Source organism: Lontra canadensis, unplaced genomic scaffold (genome assembly GCF_010015895.1).
Source record: "Lontra canadensis isolate GAN:19392208 unplaced genomic scaffold, GSC_riverotter_1.0 scaffold79, whole genome shotgun sequence".
Lineage (NCBI taxonomy): Eukaryota > Metazoa > Chordata > Mammalia > Carnivora > Mustelidae > Lontra > Lontra canadensis.
Window position 1 is genome coordinate 600,413 of NW_022631073.1, and position 12,876 is coordinate 613,288.

The 12,876-nt window shown below is 61.7% G+C and overlaps 1 protein-coding gene across 1 annotated transcript in view; it reads left to right on the forward strand.

The window, feature by feature from the left end:
• Window positions 1-10,371: 10,371 nt before the first annotated feature.
• Window positions 10,372-12,876, forward strand: part of CFAP46 (cilia and flagella associated protein 46) — a 91,050-nt gene continuing 88,545 nt past the window's right edge. The window contains exons 1-4 of the mRNA XM_032882193.1: window positions 10,372-10,448; window positions 11,019-11,143; window positions 11,351-11,482; window positions 12,015-12,079. Coding sequence (XP_032738084.1) covers window positions 10,400-10,448; window positions 11,019-11,143; window positions 11,351-11,482; window positions 12,015-12,079 — 371 coding nt within the window. The 5' untranslated portion in view covers window positions 10,372-10,399. The remainder of the gene's footprint in view (window positions 10,449-11,018; window positions 11,144-11,350; window positions 11,483-12,014; window positions 12,080-12,876) is intronic.

Consider the following 12,876-nt stretch of genomic DNA (forward strand, 5'->3'; position numbering starts at 1 on the left):
TTAACTAGTGCCCCTCTCCTTCCTACTCTCACAGCTTGAACGTTAAGAGCCCTTCCTGGGTGTCAGGAACAGGCTTGTCCCCTGGGGGACAGTTCCCCAGCCGGTTGGGGACACAGAAATGTCTCCCAGGCCCCGTCATCCTCCCACATACCTGGGGCCTGATCTGGACAGTTGGGACTCACACATGTTCCTCAGGGGATGAGCTGCGGTGTCCCTGTGAGGGGGGCCAGGCCCTGGGACCTCCGCAGTGACCGCAGCTGGGGCTTCCCGCTCGCAGGGGGCCCTGTTCCTAGCAATGTGTGGTGAGAGCACCGTCAGGACGAGGCTGCTGACACGAGCCAGACAATCAGGTGGTGCCTGTCCTTGCTGTGAGGGTGGGCAGCTGAGTCCCTCACCCACTCCGAGTTCTGTCCACACTCCCGTTCTCCTACCTGCTCAACTGCCTGGCCAGATGGGCTGGACACAGGACCCAGTGGGTCAGACGCGGATGTTGGGGTCGAGGTCGCTGAGCTGGGTCGCCCCAAGGCCAGGGAGCCTCCCCAGGAGGCGCTTGGCTGTGTCGTGGGCTGGCCTGGCCTCAGGCCCGAAGTAAGGTTCCGAGGGCACGTGTGCTGGGGAAGGGCCGTGGGAGCACGACGGGGCAGGCAGGAGGGAGGTGGGGGAGGTAGTCGGCAGTGTAGACGTGGGCTGCTGCTCTGGCCCCAGGGCCGAGTCCTGCAGGGACCCAGGAGACGTGGAGAAGCCTCAGGTTCCACCAGCCTGGGCAAGGGGCTCCCAGCGGCCCGACCCCCTAGGTGGGCAGGCCAACTGCACTTTTGCATGAACTACAAAAAGCCACCCTCCCAGGATGACTACAAAGCATCACCCCGGGGCTGACGGGCCCCAGAAGGTGCTGGCGCCTTTGTGCTGGGGAGACAGTCCGCCCTGAGCCCCAGCGGCCAGGCAGGCGTGGCCGGGGAGGATGGGCGCCTTCTCTCAGGCGGCTGGGTCCTCTCCGCCCGAGGGTCTTGGCCACGTGGCCACTGCTCCAGGTCCTCTTGCTTGGGGTTCAGCGCCCGAGAACGGGGCCTGGCCCTGACCGCAGAGATCACAGCCGCCCTTCTGCAGGAAACAAGACGCGCCAGGAAGAAGGTTTCAGTCGGGGCCTCTGTCCACGCGGCCACTTGAGAAACGCCACTCCCCCTGACCTCAGGGGATGTTCGTAAGGAAAACCGTGAGGTGACAACCCAGCTCAGTCAGCTCCTTTCGTGAGGGACCCCTGGGCTCGATAACGGGCTCCCGTAGGCTTGACCGACCCGAGCATCCCCGGGACAGGAGCGCGGGACGCCACCACTTTCGGAACCCCAGGTTTGCACGTCTTGCTAGCACAGACCCCCGTGGGGCCGCAGTCCGCGCGCCGGCCGGAGGAGGCAGACCCACCCATCACGCCAGCGTCCACCCCGGTCCGGGCCTCAGTGCAGCTGCCGGTCCGAGGGGGACGAGCTGAGTCTCTGGGGCTGCAGTGGCCGGGGCCGGGGCCGCACCTCAGGATCCAGTGAGGATCCGTCTTCGGAGGGTCACAGCGGCTGGGCCGCCTCAGAACCCAGGCATAGGCCGTGGAGGCAGAGCCGCAGGCAGGGACAACGCTGTCTTCGGGGCAGCGGAGAGCAGCTCCGGCAGCCCCACGAGGCTGTTGCGGAACTGACGTGGCTGCGAACCCCCCGTGTTCCTGAGCACAACGGGGCAGCCTTGGGACGCCCGGCCACAGGCGAGAGCGGACCTGCAGGGGGCTCCAAGCGCGTCCTCGTGGCACCCCCAGAGGCTGACAGGTGGCAGAGATCCCCTCCCTGGAGGCAGCAGCTCACCCACGGGTTGAGGGGCCCCTTCCCAGAGGCTGGGGGTGTCGGGCTTGGGACTACGGCCTCATTAGTGGGGTCTTCGTGTGTGGGAGCCCCTCCCGGACCAGTGTCCTCGCTGTGAGCCCACCGTGGCTGTCCAGGGACAGGGCGGGACCTGGTCACAGGTCCGGCGGCATCTGGTGCTCTCACCACAGCTGGACCCTCCCAGCGGGACCCGCTGGGAGCCTCGTGAACCTTCGCTGATCTGCTCACTAGTGGCCGCCTCTCTGTGATGCTTGGGAAGCCTTGGGTGGTGCTGTCCCAGCCTTGGGACGCTCACGGCCCCTCAGATGTCCCCAGCACCTGGGCAGACTGTCCCTCCCTCAGGTATGGGGGTGGAGGCTGGGTGGGGCTTGGCGGCTGAGTGAGTGGGCTGTAGCCGGCCGGGAGGCATGAGCATTGTGGGGCCTATGCCCGCCGGGTCTGGCTCCAGAGCCCTCACCCAGGCCAGGTGCCACGGCGACTCCCGGGGCTCCCAGGCTCATGGTAGGTCGGAGCTCTGCCCTGTTTGTGGACCCAACGAAGACAGTCCGGCCTCCCGGTTGGAAGGGGCCGGGCCCCCAACGGCACTGGGCAGGAGGGACGAGGCCCAGAGAGGTCCTCCAGGCAGCACCGGTGCGGGTCCCGCCGGCTCCTTCTCTCAGTCCCCGGGCCACGGCCTCGGCACCTTCCCAAAGTGCATCCCAGGTCCTCAGACCTTGAGGAGCTCGGGCGGCAGAAGAAGGTGCTGCCTGTCCCTGCCACGCCAAGGACTCCGCGAGCTGTTACAGAGGCCGTCTGTCTGGAAGCAGGGAGCGTGGCCTTCACGCGAACAGAAGCCCTCTGCACCACGGATGGAGGCCACGGACTCAGCCAGCCACGTCGTAACTGGCCACTCTGGACATGGAGGGACCAGGGAGGGGCCGTGGGCAGTAAGCCGGGTGAGAGAGAGCGGCAGACCCCTGGAGGGCCAGGCACGCGGCCCTGCCTTCCTGAAATAAGTCACTTTACTTCTTTTCCCCACTTTATGCCTCGGATTCCTTTATGTCACCAAATTGCACCACGGAAATCTTGAACATCTTCGTATTGTTTCTGACTTAGTGGAAGCAATGATACTCTGTCCTTAGGGCGTTGGAAAATGCTCATTTCTTCCTAATCGATTCAGAGCTTTTAATCAAGAGCAGACGCTGGATTTTATCAAATGCATTTCAGGCACTTACGGAAATAATCATTATTTCCTGTTTAAGCTTGTTACATGCTGATTTACAGAATTGGTGTCCGAGGGTTGAGCTGCCTTTGAATTCCCAGGATGAGACTGGCCGCCCTCTTTTCTGTGCTGTTAGGTTTTGTGGGCTGACGTCTTATTTGTGGAAGGTTCTACGTTGACATTCACGGGCAAGACGGGTTTGTACCTTTCACTTTTCTGCTACCTTGTTGTATCGATGTTGTTCTGTCTTCATAGACATAATTTGGAAGATTTCCTTCTTTTTCTGTGCTCTGGGACTGTTTACACAGCATTAATTATTAATTCTGTTTAAGGGAATTAATATCTCTGTATTATTGAGGCTCTGTATCCAAGAATACCCGAGTCCCTTGTCCTTTCTCCAGTCTCCTGGGAACAGCTTTCCTGGGGCGATTCTGTGTCCTGTGTCCCGTGGTGCTGGGTCTGTGTCTGGGGCACCAGGCTCTGTGTCCTCTGTAGGTGGATGGTGGCACAATAAAGAGGGGGACAGAGGGCTTGAGACCTTACTGTCAGTCAAGGTTGGATGCAAGGCCAAATGCCCTAATGAGACAGGGATGCTCGCTTTACAGTGACCAAGGGGGCAACCCACAGTGAAGACAGGACGGCCATAAACACCTCTGCGCCCAACTGTACAGAATCGAGCTCACGGAGCCGGGGGCCTGGACGGGAACCTACCCACGGACAAACGAAAGCAAAGCCGTGGCCCACTCAGCTGATGGCCAGCACAGCCTCGCAAACGTCCATGGACGCTGGGAGCCGAGTGCGCGTCTGGGCCCGGAGGAACCTCAGGGAGCCCCCAGAGCACACGTGGCCAGGCTCCCAGCGCCACAGGAAGCAAGAACACCACCAGAACACAAACACCCCCATCTGAACACCCGACTTCTTTAGGAAACTGTTGCGCCAGAGAAGAAATGAGAGCTCTCGTTACAGAACATCCAGCAAATGTCACGGAAAACCGTCCAGAAAAACAGCCGGAACTCGGAAGTCAGCAAGGTGTTGGCACTGTGACGGTTGACGTCCGCCACACAGACGGCACAGCTCCGGCCCAGACCCTCCGGACGGTGGTCCGACCTGGGGACATGGAGGTCCCCCGTGGTCTCTGCCCTGACGCCGGGCCCCGGGAGCTACCCCGTCTCGGTCACCGCATCCCACCCCCGCCCGTGGGGGCTTCTTCCCAGACCCAACCCACTGCCGTGCTGCCCGTCTCCTCGCTAATGAGGTAAAGGACACGGGGCCTCGTACTCCCTCTGTATTTGTGTAAGAAAACATGTTTCAACAATTTGAGAATTAAACCAGTTTTTGAAAAGCGATTTTGTTTTTAGGTAATCTCTCCACTGAAATGTGGGGCTCGAGCCCACGATCCTGAGATCAAGGGCCACGCACCGCACCCACGGAGGCAGTCAGGCGCCCGAGAATCAAGCTTTTGCACTTTGTACCCAAAATGACGGGGCCCACGGTGCTCGGACAAAATGCCACACGCCTGCTTAGTTACATTAACTAACGAGAAAAGGGGAAAGTGATGTCAGTAAGCATCCGACTCAAGAAGAACTCAAACACACGGCCGAGCTCAGCAACAGCAGGGGAGGGTAAGAATGAAAGAAAAAATAGTGAAAAACAAATTCTAGGATCAATAAATAAACCCGAAAGCTCATTCTTTTTTTTTTTTAAAGGAAAATAATAAAGTAGAACCCAGCTAGCCTGACCAAGAAGATAAGAAAGAGACACAAAATAAAGAAACAGTAGGAAAAGAGCCCAAGATACAGAAGGGTTGAGAGACAAGACCATGTTCATGTCTGTGCGTTCTCAGGTCTGGGTGACACGACGCTGTTTCAGAAACACACCCACGGGGCTGGGGGGAACCAGTGACTGTCCCACAGCCACGCGCACACCCACACACTCCCGCACACACCCACCGCCATGTGCACACCAACAGCAACGCGCACACCCACCGCCACGCGCACACCCATCGCCACGCGCACACCCACACACTCCCACCGCCACGCGCACACCCACCGCCACGCGCACACCCACGCACTCCCACCGCCACGCGCACACCCACAGCCACGCGCACTCCCACCGCCACGCGCACACCCACAGCCACGCACACACCCACGCACTCCCGCGCACACCCACAGCCACGCGCACACCCACGCACTCCCGCGCACACCCACGCACTCCTGCGCACACCCACCGCCACGCGCTCACCCACGCACTCCCGCGCACACCCACAGCCACGCGCACACCCACGCACGCACAAACTCTCCTGCTCAGAACAAAGAGAACGCGCCAGTTTCCCAGGGGCCAGCGAGCTCGAAGGGACAGCTGCCGTGTCGCGGAAGCAGTCCGCGCGGGCAGAGGGACGGGCTTCCGAGGTCTGAATGGACACCCGAGACCCGCTTCCTGCGGCGCTTCGAGGCAGGGATTCTGAGGAACTGGTTAGCGGCACCAGACCCTTCCCCCGGGCCCCAGGAGGCAGCAGCCCAGCACCCCCAGCTCGTGGACGGCTGGCCCTGGGATGAGAACGGACACTCCTGCCGTGGGAGCCGCCGTTAGAGCAGCCCAAGCCGATGCGGGCCGCGGGCCCCCGTGTGGAAGAGGGTGACCAAGGTGCTGACTTGAGGGACATGCGGGTGCGTGTCAGGGACCTCCTGCTGCAGGTGGGCGCAGGTGCCGTTGGGAGGCCAGCCCGGGAGGCCCACGCCGAAGCCTTCCTGGAGCGTGCTGTGTCCCTGCATGGGCAATGCCGTGCCCTCGGCGGGGTGCGTCGGGGCCGCCGTGGCCTGTCCTCGAGGCGTCCGGGGTCAGAGCACCGGCGAGGAGGAGCAGTGGCCAGGGAAACGCACAGCACCCACGAGTTCCACACTCAGTGCGCAGGTGAAAAAGGGAAAAGAGCAGGTTGGGCCTGATCCGAACTGTCTTCACGAATGGAACGGCATCTAGCAAAGAGAGAGCCCCGCGTCCCTGTCTTCGGGTTTAAGGCTACTGTGTGACTAGAAGACTGAGTTTTAACATTTAATGCTCCAGGATCTGGAAAATCTCTTACCATGTAACATTGGGAGATACTTCCTCGGGGGAATAAGTGTAACCACCGTGCACACGGTGTCACGCGTCCCTCTGAGTAAACCCACGTTCGAGGGCGCTCTGGGAGCACACAGCAGCCGACCGACTGGGCCTGAGCCTTCCACCCCCCAGGCGGAGTGCGACTCCAGAGCCCGAGCGGAATGGAGTTGTGGGTTTCAGAATCACGTCTGGCAGAAGCTATTTTATCAGATATACAAACACACACACATGTGCCACACACTACCGTGTACGCGCATGGGTACACGTGTGTATGTCCTTCGTCATGCTTTGAATTTTAAATCTTATCTAAGAAAATGTACCCAACACCGGCCAGATATCCGCCCCGGGGTCTGCCTGCATCTTAATCTTGAAAATGCAAAATGAAACCCTGGTGAGGGCATCAGCTGGGACTGTCCCAGGGAAAAAGGAGCAGCTTAGGTTTAACAAGAGAAATGTCTGTTTCTTTTTCATGTAAGGCCATCCAGGACCGAGCAGCTGCCCCACAGCCGGGAGACCCGGGCTTCTTCGTCCACATGTGGAGGTCATCACCTCACAGCACAAAATAGCTGCTCAAACTCCAGCCTTCATGGCCACGTTTCCACCAGCAAGCAAGAGGAGGACCCACCAAGGGGTTGCTCTCCCTGTGAGAATCCTCCCCTAAAATGGCTTTAAAGTGACCAGAACTTGGTCACTTGACCACACTGGCCACAAGGGAGGTGGGAAGTGAGGTAGCCTTCTGCTTGCCAAAAATCGGAGCTATTCCTGGGGCAGAAGAAGCGGGGGGGAAGGCGTAAAGAGAGACAAGCAGAAGAGAGCAGCACGGACTTCCGCATGGTCTGGGAGGCGAGGCAACGGGGAGCACTAACACTTGAGCAGCGCTCGGCATTCTCTTCTTCCGTCTGCCCTCCCGGGCTCATCCAGCAGCACCCCGACTCCTCCAGGTGCCAGCGGCTCACAGCTACCCCGTCCTGGTGCCCCAGGCCGGTGCTCCTCCCCACACAGCCAGGTCTCAGCTCGGTCCCACTGGCCCTGGGACCAGACGCCTCCACGGCCGCCCGCTCTCCGCCGTGAACGGCGACTGCGGGGAGTTTGGGAGGGAGTACAACCACGGGCCTGATGCTCCAGAAAGATGAGGGCCCTGCCTGCCCCCCTTCCCTCTGAGCCGCACCCTGGTCTCCCCGGCGTGTGGTTCCCTCTGCCTGGCCCAGAACCGGGTGGACACAGACTCGCAGAGAGGGCTCCTGCAGGCCCGGTGCCGCTGCCCTCCCTTGTTCAGGTGCCTGCACGTTGCTGAGTGGTGCCCCGGCTCGGTCCTCCTGCCCGCAGGGAGGCAGCCCATCGCGCACCCGTACCGCAGCGGGCTCCCTGCTGGCTACGTGCAGTTTCCACCTCCGGGCTAACAGGAACCGCGCTGCTGTGGACGTCCTGGAGCACAGCTCTCTGCGGACACGTCATCCGACTTGGGTAAACCCCTAAAAGTACATTGTGGGGCTTTAGGGTAGCAGCTTGTCTAACTCTATTAAAATCCTTCTGTTTCCCAGCGACTGTACCGTGTTTCCCTCCCACTGGCCATGGGAGAGGGTCCCCGCGGGTGTATGTCCCCGATACGGATCACGGTCAGTCTCTTCCGCTTCAGCAGCCGCGTGGGTCCTCGGCAGACTCTCGCGCGAGTTCTGTATTTCCCGATGACGCAGGGTGCCGCGTGCCTTTCCATGTGGCTCACTCAGCGATCTCAGCGCTTCCACTGTCCAGTGCCTGTCCGCATCTTCTGCTCAGTTTTTGGTGTGTTGTCTTTCCTTACAGACTTATCGGCTTTTAAAACTACGCACTGGGTGCAGTTTGCACGTCAGGTTTATTTGTCGCGATTATTTTCTCCCAATCTGTTCACTTTCTTTACAGTCTTTCGAAGAGCAGGGTTTCATTTTTGATGAGGACAGCTCTGCTCTTTCCCTCGATGGCTTCACTCTTTGTGCCCCAGCTAGGACGCTTCCGTCTGCCCCAAGATGGGGCGCTATTTCCTTTCTGTCCCCCACACACGGCCTGTGACCTGACTCTGACGAGGGCTGCGTGGTGGGGGGGGCTGCGTGTTCCGTTGCCCACCCACCTCCAGGGTGTCCTGGCACCATGGTGAGAAAAGACCGTCCTTTTCCCTGCATCAGCATGTCAGCCAGATCCGCAGACTCTGGACACGGGATCTGGTTCTGAACTCTGTTCTGCTCCGCTGGTCTACAGTCTTCTGTACTGTGACGGCCTTACTGTCACTCTTGAAATGATGGAGTGTGAGTCCTCCAATGCTGCTGTCCCCCTCACGGTCGTCTTGGCCACTCCAGGTCCTTTGTGTTCCCATGGATATGTTAGGGTCAGCTGTTGATTTCCAGAAAAAGGTCTGCTGGCTTGTGGCTGGGATTGCACCTCCACGGGAAGGACCGCTCGCAAACCCGAGTCTTCCCGCCCTCCATGTCGCCCTCTCCCCACTTCTCAACCAGGCTTTGCAGCTGTAGTGCTGGGAAAGTCACCTCTTTTGTTAAATTCGTTCCACATTGGTTTGTTTTTGATGCTTTTCTCAATGGGGGGGGGGGCCCTCTGTGCTCTTCTGTTTGTTGCCAGCATTACGGGTCCCATCAACACCCATGTGCTGGTGCTGGGCCCTTCCTGGCTGACTTCACTTTCTCAGCCGATGCTGGGTCTGGAGATGCCGCAGGACTCTCTACCTCGCCGTCCCATTAACCAATAAAACCATCAACCTGGAAATGTTGGGTCGGCTCCGGGAGTGCAGGAGGAACACTAGAAATGACCACGGGGCCCGCCGTCTTCCAGCCTCCCCCACTCTTCCTTCACCCTTGACTCTCCCGCCAAAAGAATGTATGCCAGGTCACGTGTCCATAGGTAACCCGATACCTATGCAGGAAACAGATAAAAGACCCCCACCAACTCCCTCTCAGCGCGACTTCCCCGACTCCCCTTTCCAGAGTCCCGGAACCTCGCCTGTCTCCTCCCCGGCGCGACCTTCCTGGCTCCCCGTCTCCTGAGCCCTGAAGCTTCGAAGCTTCGCAGGAGACGCCTTTAGTAAATCCTGCCTTGTGCCCGCCTCGCCTGGTGTCGTGTTTATCCCGCCTATAAAACCTTACAGCAAAGGGTTCGACTGTCTTATCCTTTAGAAACAACCCTCCCCAGAAGACCAAGTCCCTGCCTCATCGCTTTCCATCAGAAGACAAGTTTCCTGGAAAGGTGTGCGCTCCTCTTTGTCTCCACTGCGGACCGCCCTCCCTTTCTCATCCCTCCAGTGCTCCCCCCGCTTCAGAAAATGGCTATTCTTGGTCGCTCAAGGCCTCCCCGTTGTTAATTCCAACCGCTGCTTTTCAGGGCTCATCTCACTGACCTCTCGGCCACATCTGATGCAGCGGCCCCTCCCCCAACACCCCTCCCTGGGCTCTCTGGGGCCCTGCCCGGCTCGCCCTCCACCTCTCTGCCCCAACCCCCAGCTCTTCCCGCTGCTCCTGGCCGAGGGGTCTCCAAGGCTGGGGGGGGTCTCCAGCCCGGCTCCCCCCGGAAGCTTGTCCACAGCCGCGCGCGCAGAAGCGCGCAGACCACCTCCGGCCCAGCGCAGGCGAGGCCTCCGCCTCCCAGACGCCCAGACGGAGCGGCCCCCCCGGCTCGGGAGCCGCAGCTGGGCTCAGCCGGCCAGCGCGGGCGCGACCCTCTCAGGATCCGAGCCCCAGACCCGCATCCACGGTCGCGGCCGCTGCGCCCGCGGCGTCTCCAGGTCGCTCAGCCTCAGCCCAGGCGGGCCGAGCAACGGTGAGCGGGATCCCGGGTCTGCAGAACGCACGAGGACGCACGGGAACTGCACCGGGCAAGAGTCTGGGCGGGAACAGTCGGGCCAGACCCAGGGGCGTCCCCGACCTGGGGGCTGCTCGGGCGGGGGCGCGGGGCGGCTGCAGCATCTCCCCGGGAGGGTGGAGGGAGCGGCGCGAGGCGGGGCGCCCGGGCCAGCGTGGGGCCCCGACGCGAGCGCGCCCTGCCCTGGCTCCGCTCCCCGGCCTTCGGGGCCGCGCGCCCGCCCCCACGTCGCTGGCGGGAACCGGCGGGAGTGAGCGCTCAGGGCGGGGCCCGGGCGGCGGTCCGCCTCCGACTAGTGTGGCCCCGTCGCCGACCCGTAGCGCCGGCCGCGTCCCCTCGGTCGCTAGGCAACCACCCGCCGCCCCTGCCGGAGAAAGCCAGCGGCGCTCGGTGCGGCGCCATGGACCTGGTCATCACGCAGGAGCTGGCCCGCGCCCAGAGCCAGCAGGGTGGGCGCGGGTCCCGCCCCCGGCCCGAGGGACCCGGAAGCCCCCAGGACCCTGCCCCCGGGGAGGCGACACACCCGTCCCAGCGGACCGCAGACCGGGGCGGCCGGGTCCCGCCTGGGGGTTCCCACTGGAGGAGGTCCGGCCCGCGCCCCCACCCCCGCCGCAGGACCCCCGCGGCCCGCGTCGTCGTCCTCCACGGGGGCTCAGGATGCCTGCCCCCTTCTGCGGACGCTCGGGCCTGGTGGAGACTGTGGGCGGGGGGAAGGGGTGCGGCCGCGGGGGGTGGAGCCCGGTCCGCGGGAGGGTGGAGGCCGGACCGTGGGGGGCGGAGCCGGGTCCGCGGGGGGCGGAGCCGGGTCCGCGGGGGGTGGAGCCCGGACGGCGGGGGGCGGAGGCCGGACCGTGGGGGGTGGAGCCCGGACGGCGGGGGGCGGAGCCGGGGCCGCGGTGGGTGGAGCCGGGCCTGCGGGGCTGGGGGGGGGGGGGCGGAGGCCGGACAGCAGGCCCCTCCCACACTGGTCCCTGCTCGCAGTGATGCCACGTGCGCTCTCTCCTCTGCGGTCCTGGTAGATGAGGCCGCCCTGAAGAGGGCTTACGAGCTGATCAAGTCGGCCAGCCTCGGGAGGTCAGAGTTTGACCCCATGGAAAGCTTCAGCCCCGATCTGTTTGTTTTGTGCGCAGAACAAGCCCTGAAGGTACTGAATTCGGGGTGCGGGGGGGGGGGTCGGTGTCCTAGGAGGGTCACTGTTTCTGGGAGCAGGAGGCAGAGCCGGAGAGAGCAGGAGCCCCGGGTGGGGGTGGGGCGATGCAGTCCTCTGGTCTGTCTTCAGAGCTGCTGCCTGCCAGGCTCTCTGCAGACACCCCTTCTGGGGTGTTCATGGCAGGACTGCGGTGTCTTGCAGATGGGGCACCCCGCGGTGAGCGATGACTGCCTCCGGATGTACTTCAAGGTGAAGGGGCCCGTCACCCAGTTCCTGGGCCGAGCGCACCTGTGCCGGGCCCAGCTCTGTGCCCCCAAGTCCACCGAAAACCTGGTAAGAGACGCCCCAGAGGGCAGGCCTCCATTTGAGGGTGACGCTTTTTGGGGCACAGCCAGCCCCCCAATGCACCCCCCACGCTAGGTCCCCATTCCTAAACAAATGCTACGGGCTTGTGCCGCCCCGGGTTTTCCCTGAGGCTGCCTTGATTCTCCTCAAAATGTTACGTCTTGTGTCAAAAGACTTACAGTCTCATCCGAAATTGCAGTCGGGTCAGGCAAACCCTCAAGAACTCCAGGGGAAGGTCTGCAAGCGATTCCTTGTCAGTGGTGGGAAACGGGCCTGTTCCCCAAGTCCCTGTCTGACTTTGGGCGCCTGCATGCTCGTGCTCTGGTCGTGCCCAGGACAGCTGCCCTGGACCTGGGCCGGGTGCGCGTGCGGACTCGCGAGGTGCCCCGGCTCCGGCTGCTCACATGCAGGCTCCCAGGCCAGTCCGTAGGCGGCTTAATGTCCACGGACGTGGCCGCAAAGGATGACTGATGTTTCAGTGGCAAATCCAATATAATGATGCATTTTTATGTTGTTTTAGGAGGAATTTGAAAATTGTGTGACTCAGTACATGAAGGCAATAAACTTTGCAAAAGGGGAACCCAGGTAGGCGTAATAGAATCGGCCGTTTCTAACTGGGATTGGGTAAAAGGTCCAGGACCAGGATTTACCACATGCTTCTGCCTGTTGAGACTGTGGGGGTTATCCTTGCGGTGCCCTCGCTGAATGCTCTGTCACTAATGTGTAGGTCTGGGCCGAGCACAGGAGTCCCTTGGCCTCACCCTTTTGTCTGTCCTGTGGTTCCTGTGATCACATGGTTTTTGTCTATGGGAACTTCTCCCTTGGCTGGTCTCCATGGCCCCCTTACTCTCTGGGCCTCGGTGGGTTCAGCATCAGGGTCCCTCCCTCCCCAGCCCCCGCTCGCCCACATCCGCTCTCGCAGACGGGCCGAGGCCTCACGTGCACAGCGATTCAGCGGCAAGTCCTGCACACTTTCCTACTGAAGGTTTCCTTCATCAAAAAGAAATGTTGTTGAAACCTTACGTTTGTACGCAAAGTGGTAGTAACTCGACCTATTTGAGTAGGATGCACCACTTTCGGGACGAGCAGGTGTGAATCCCGACTCGTTCCCTGGGTCTCCCGATCAGTGCTCTGACAGTCTCCTCCCCAGGCCCCTGGGGCCTTACAAGGCAGAGCTGGCCTCTCAGAGGGGCTGGGAGCAAGAAAGGCCGATTGGCCCCTGTGGGACCCTCACTCAGATTCCTCCAGGCTCTGTCCAGCCTTCAGGAAAAAGCACACCATCTGAGGGGTGTCCCTGCTCCCCTCCTCACCCCTCCTCCTGCCCCACTTTGCACTTCATGCTCAGGCATGGGGACTTTGGTCCCCAAAGTTTCTGCTCTTCT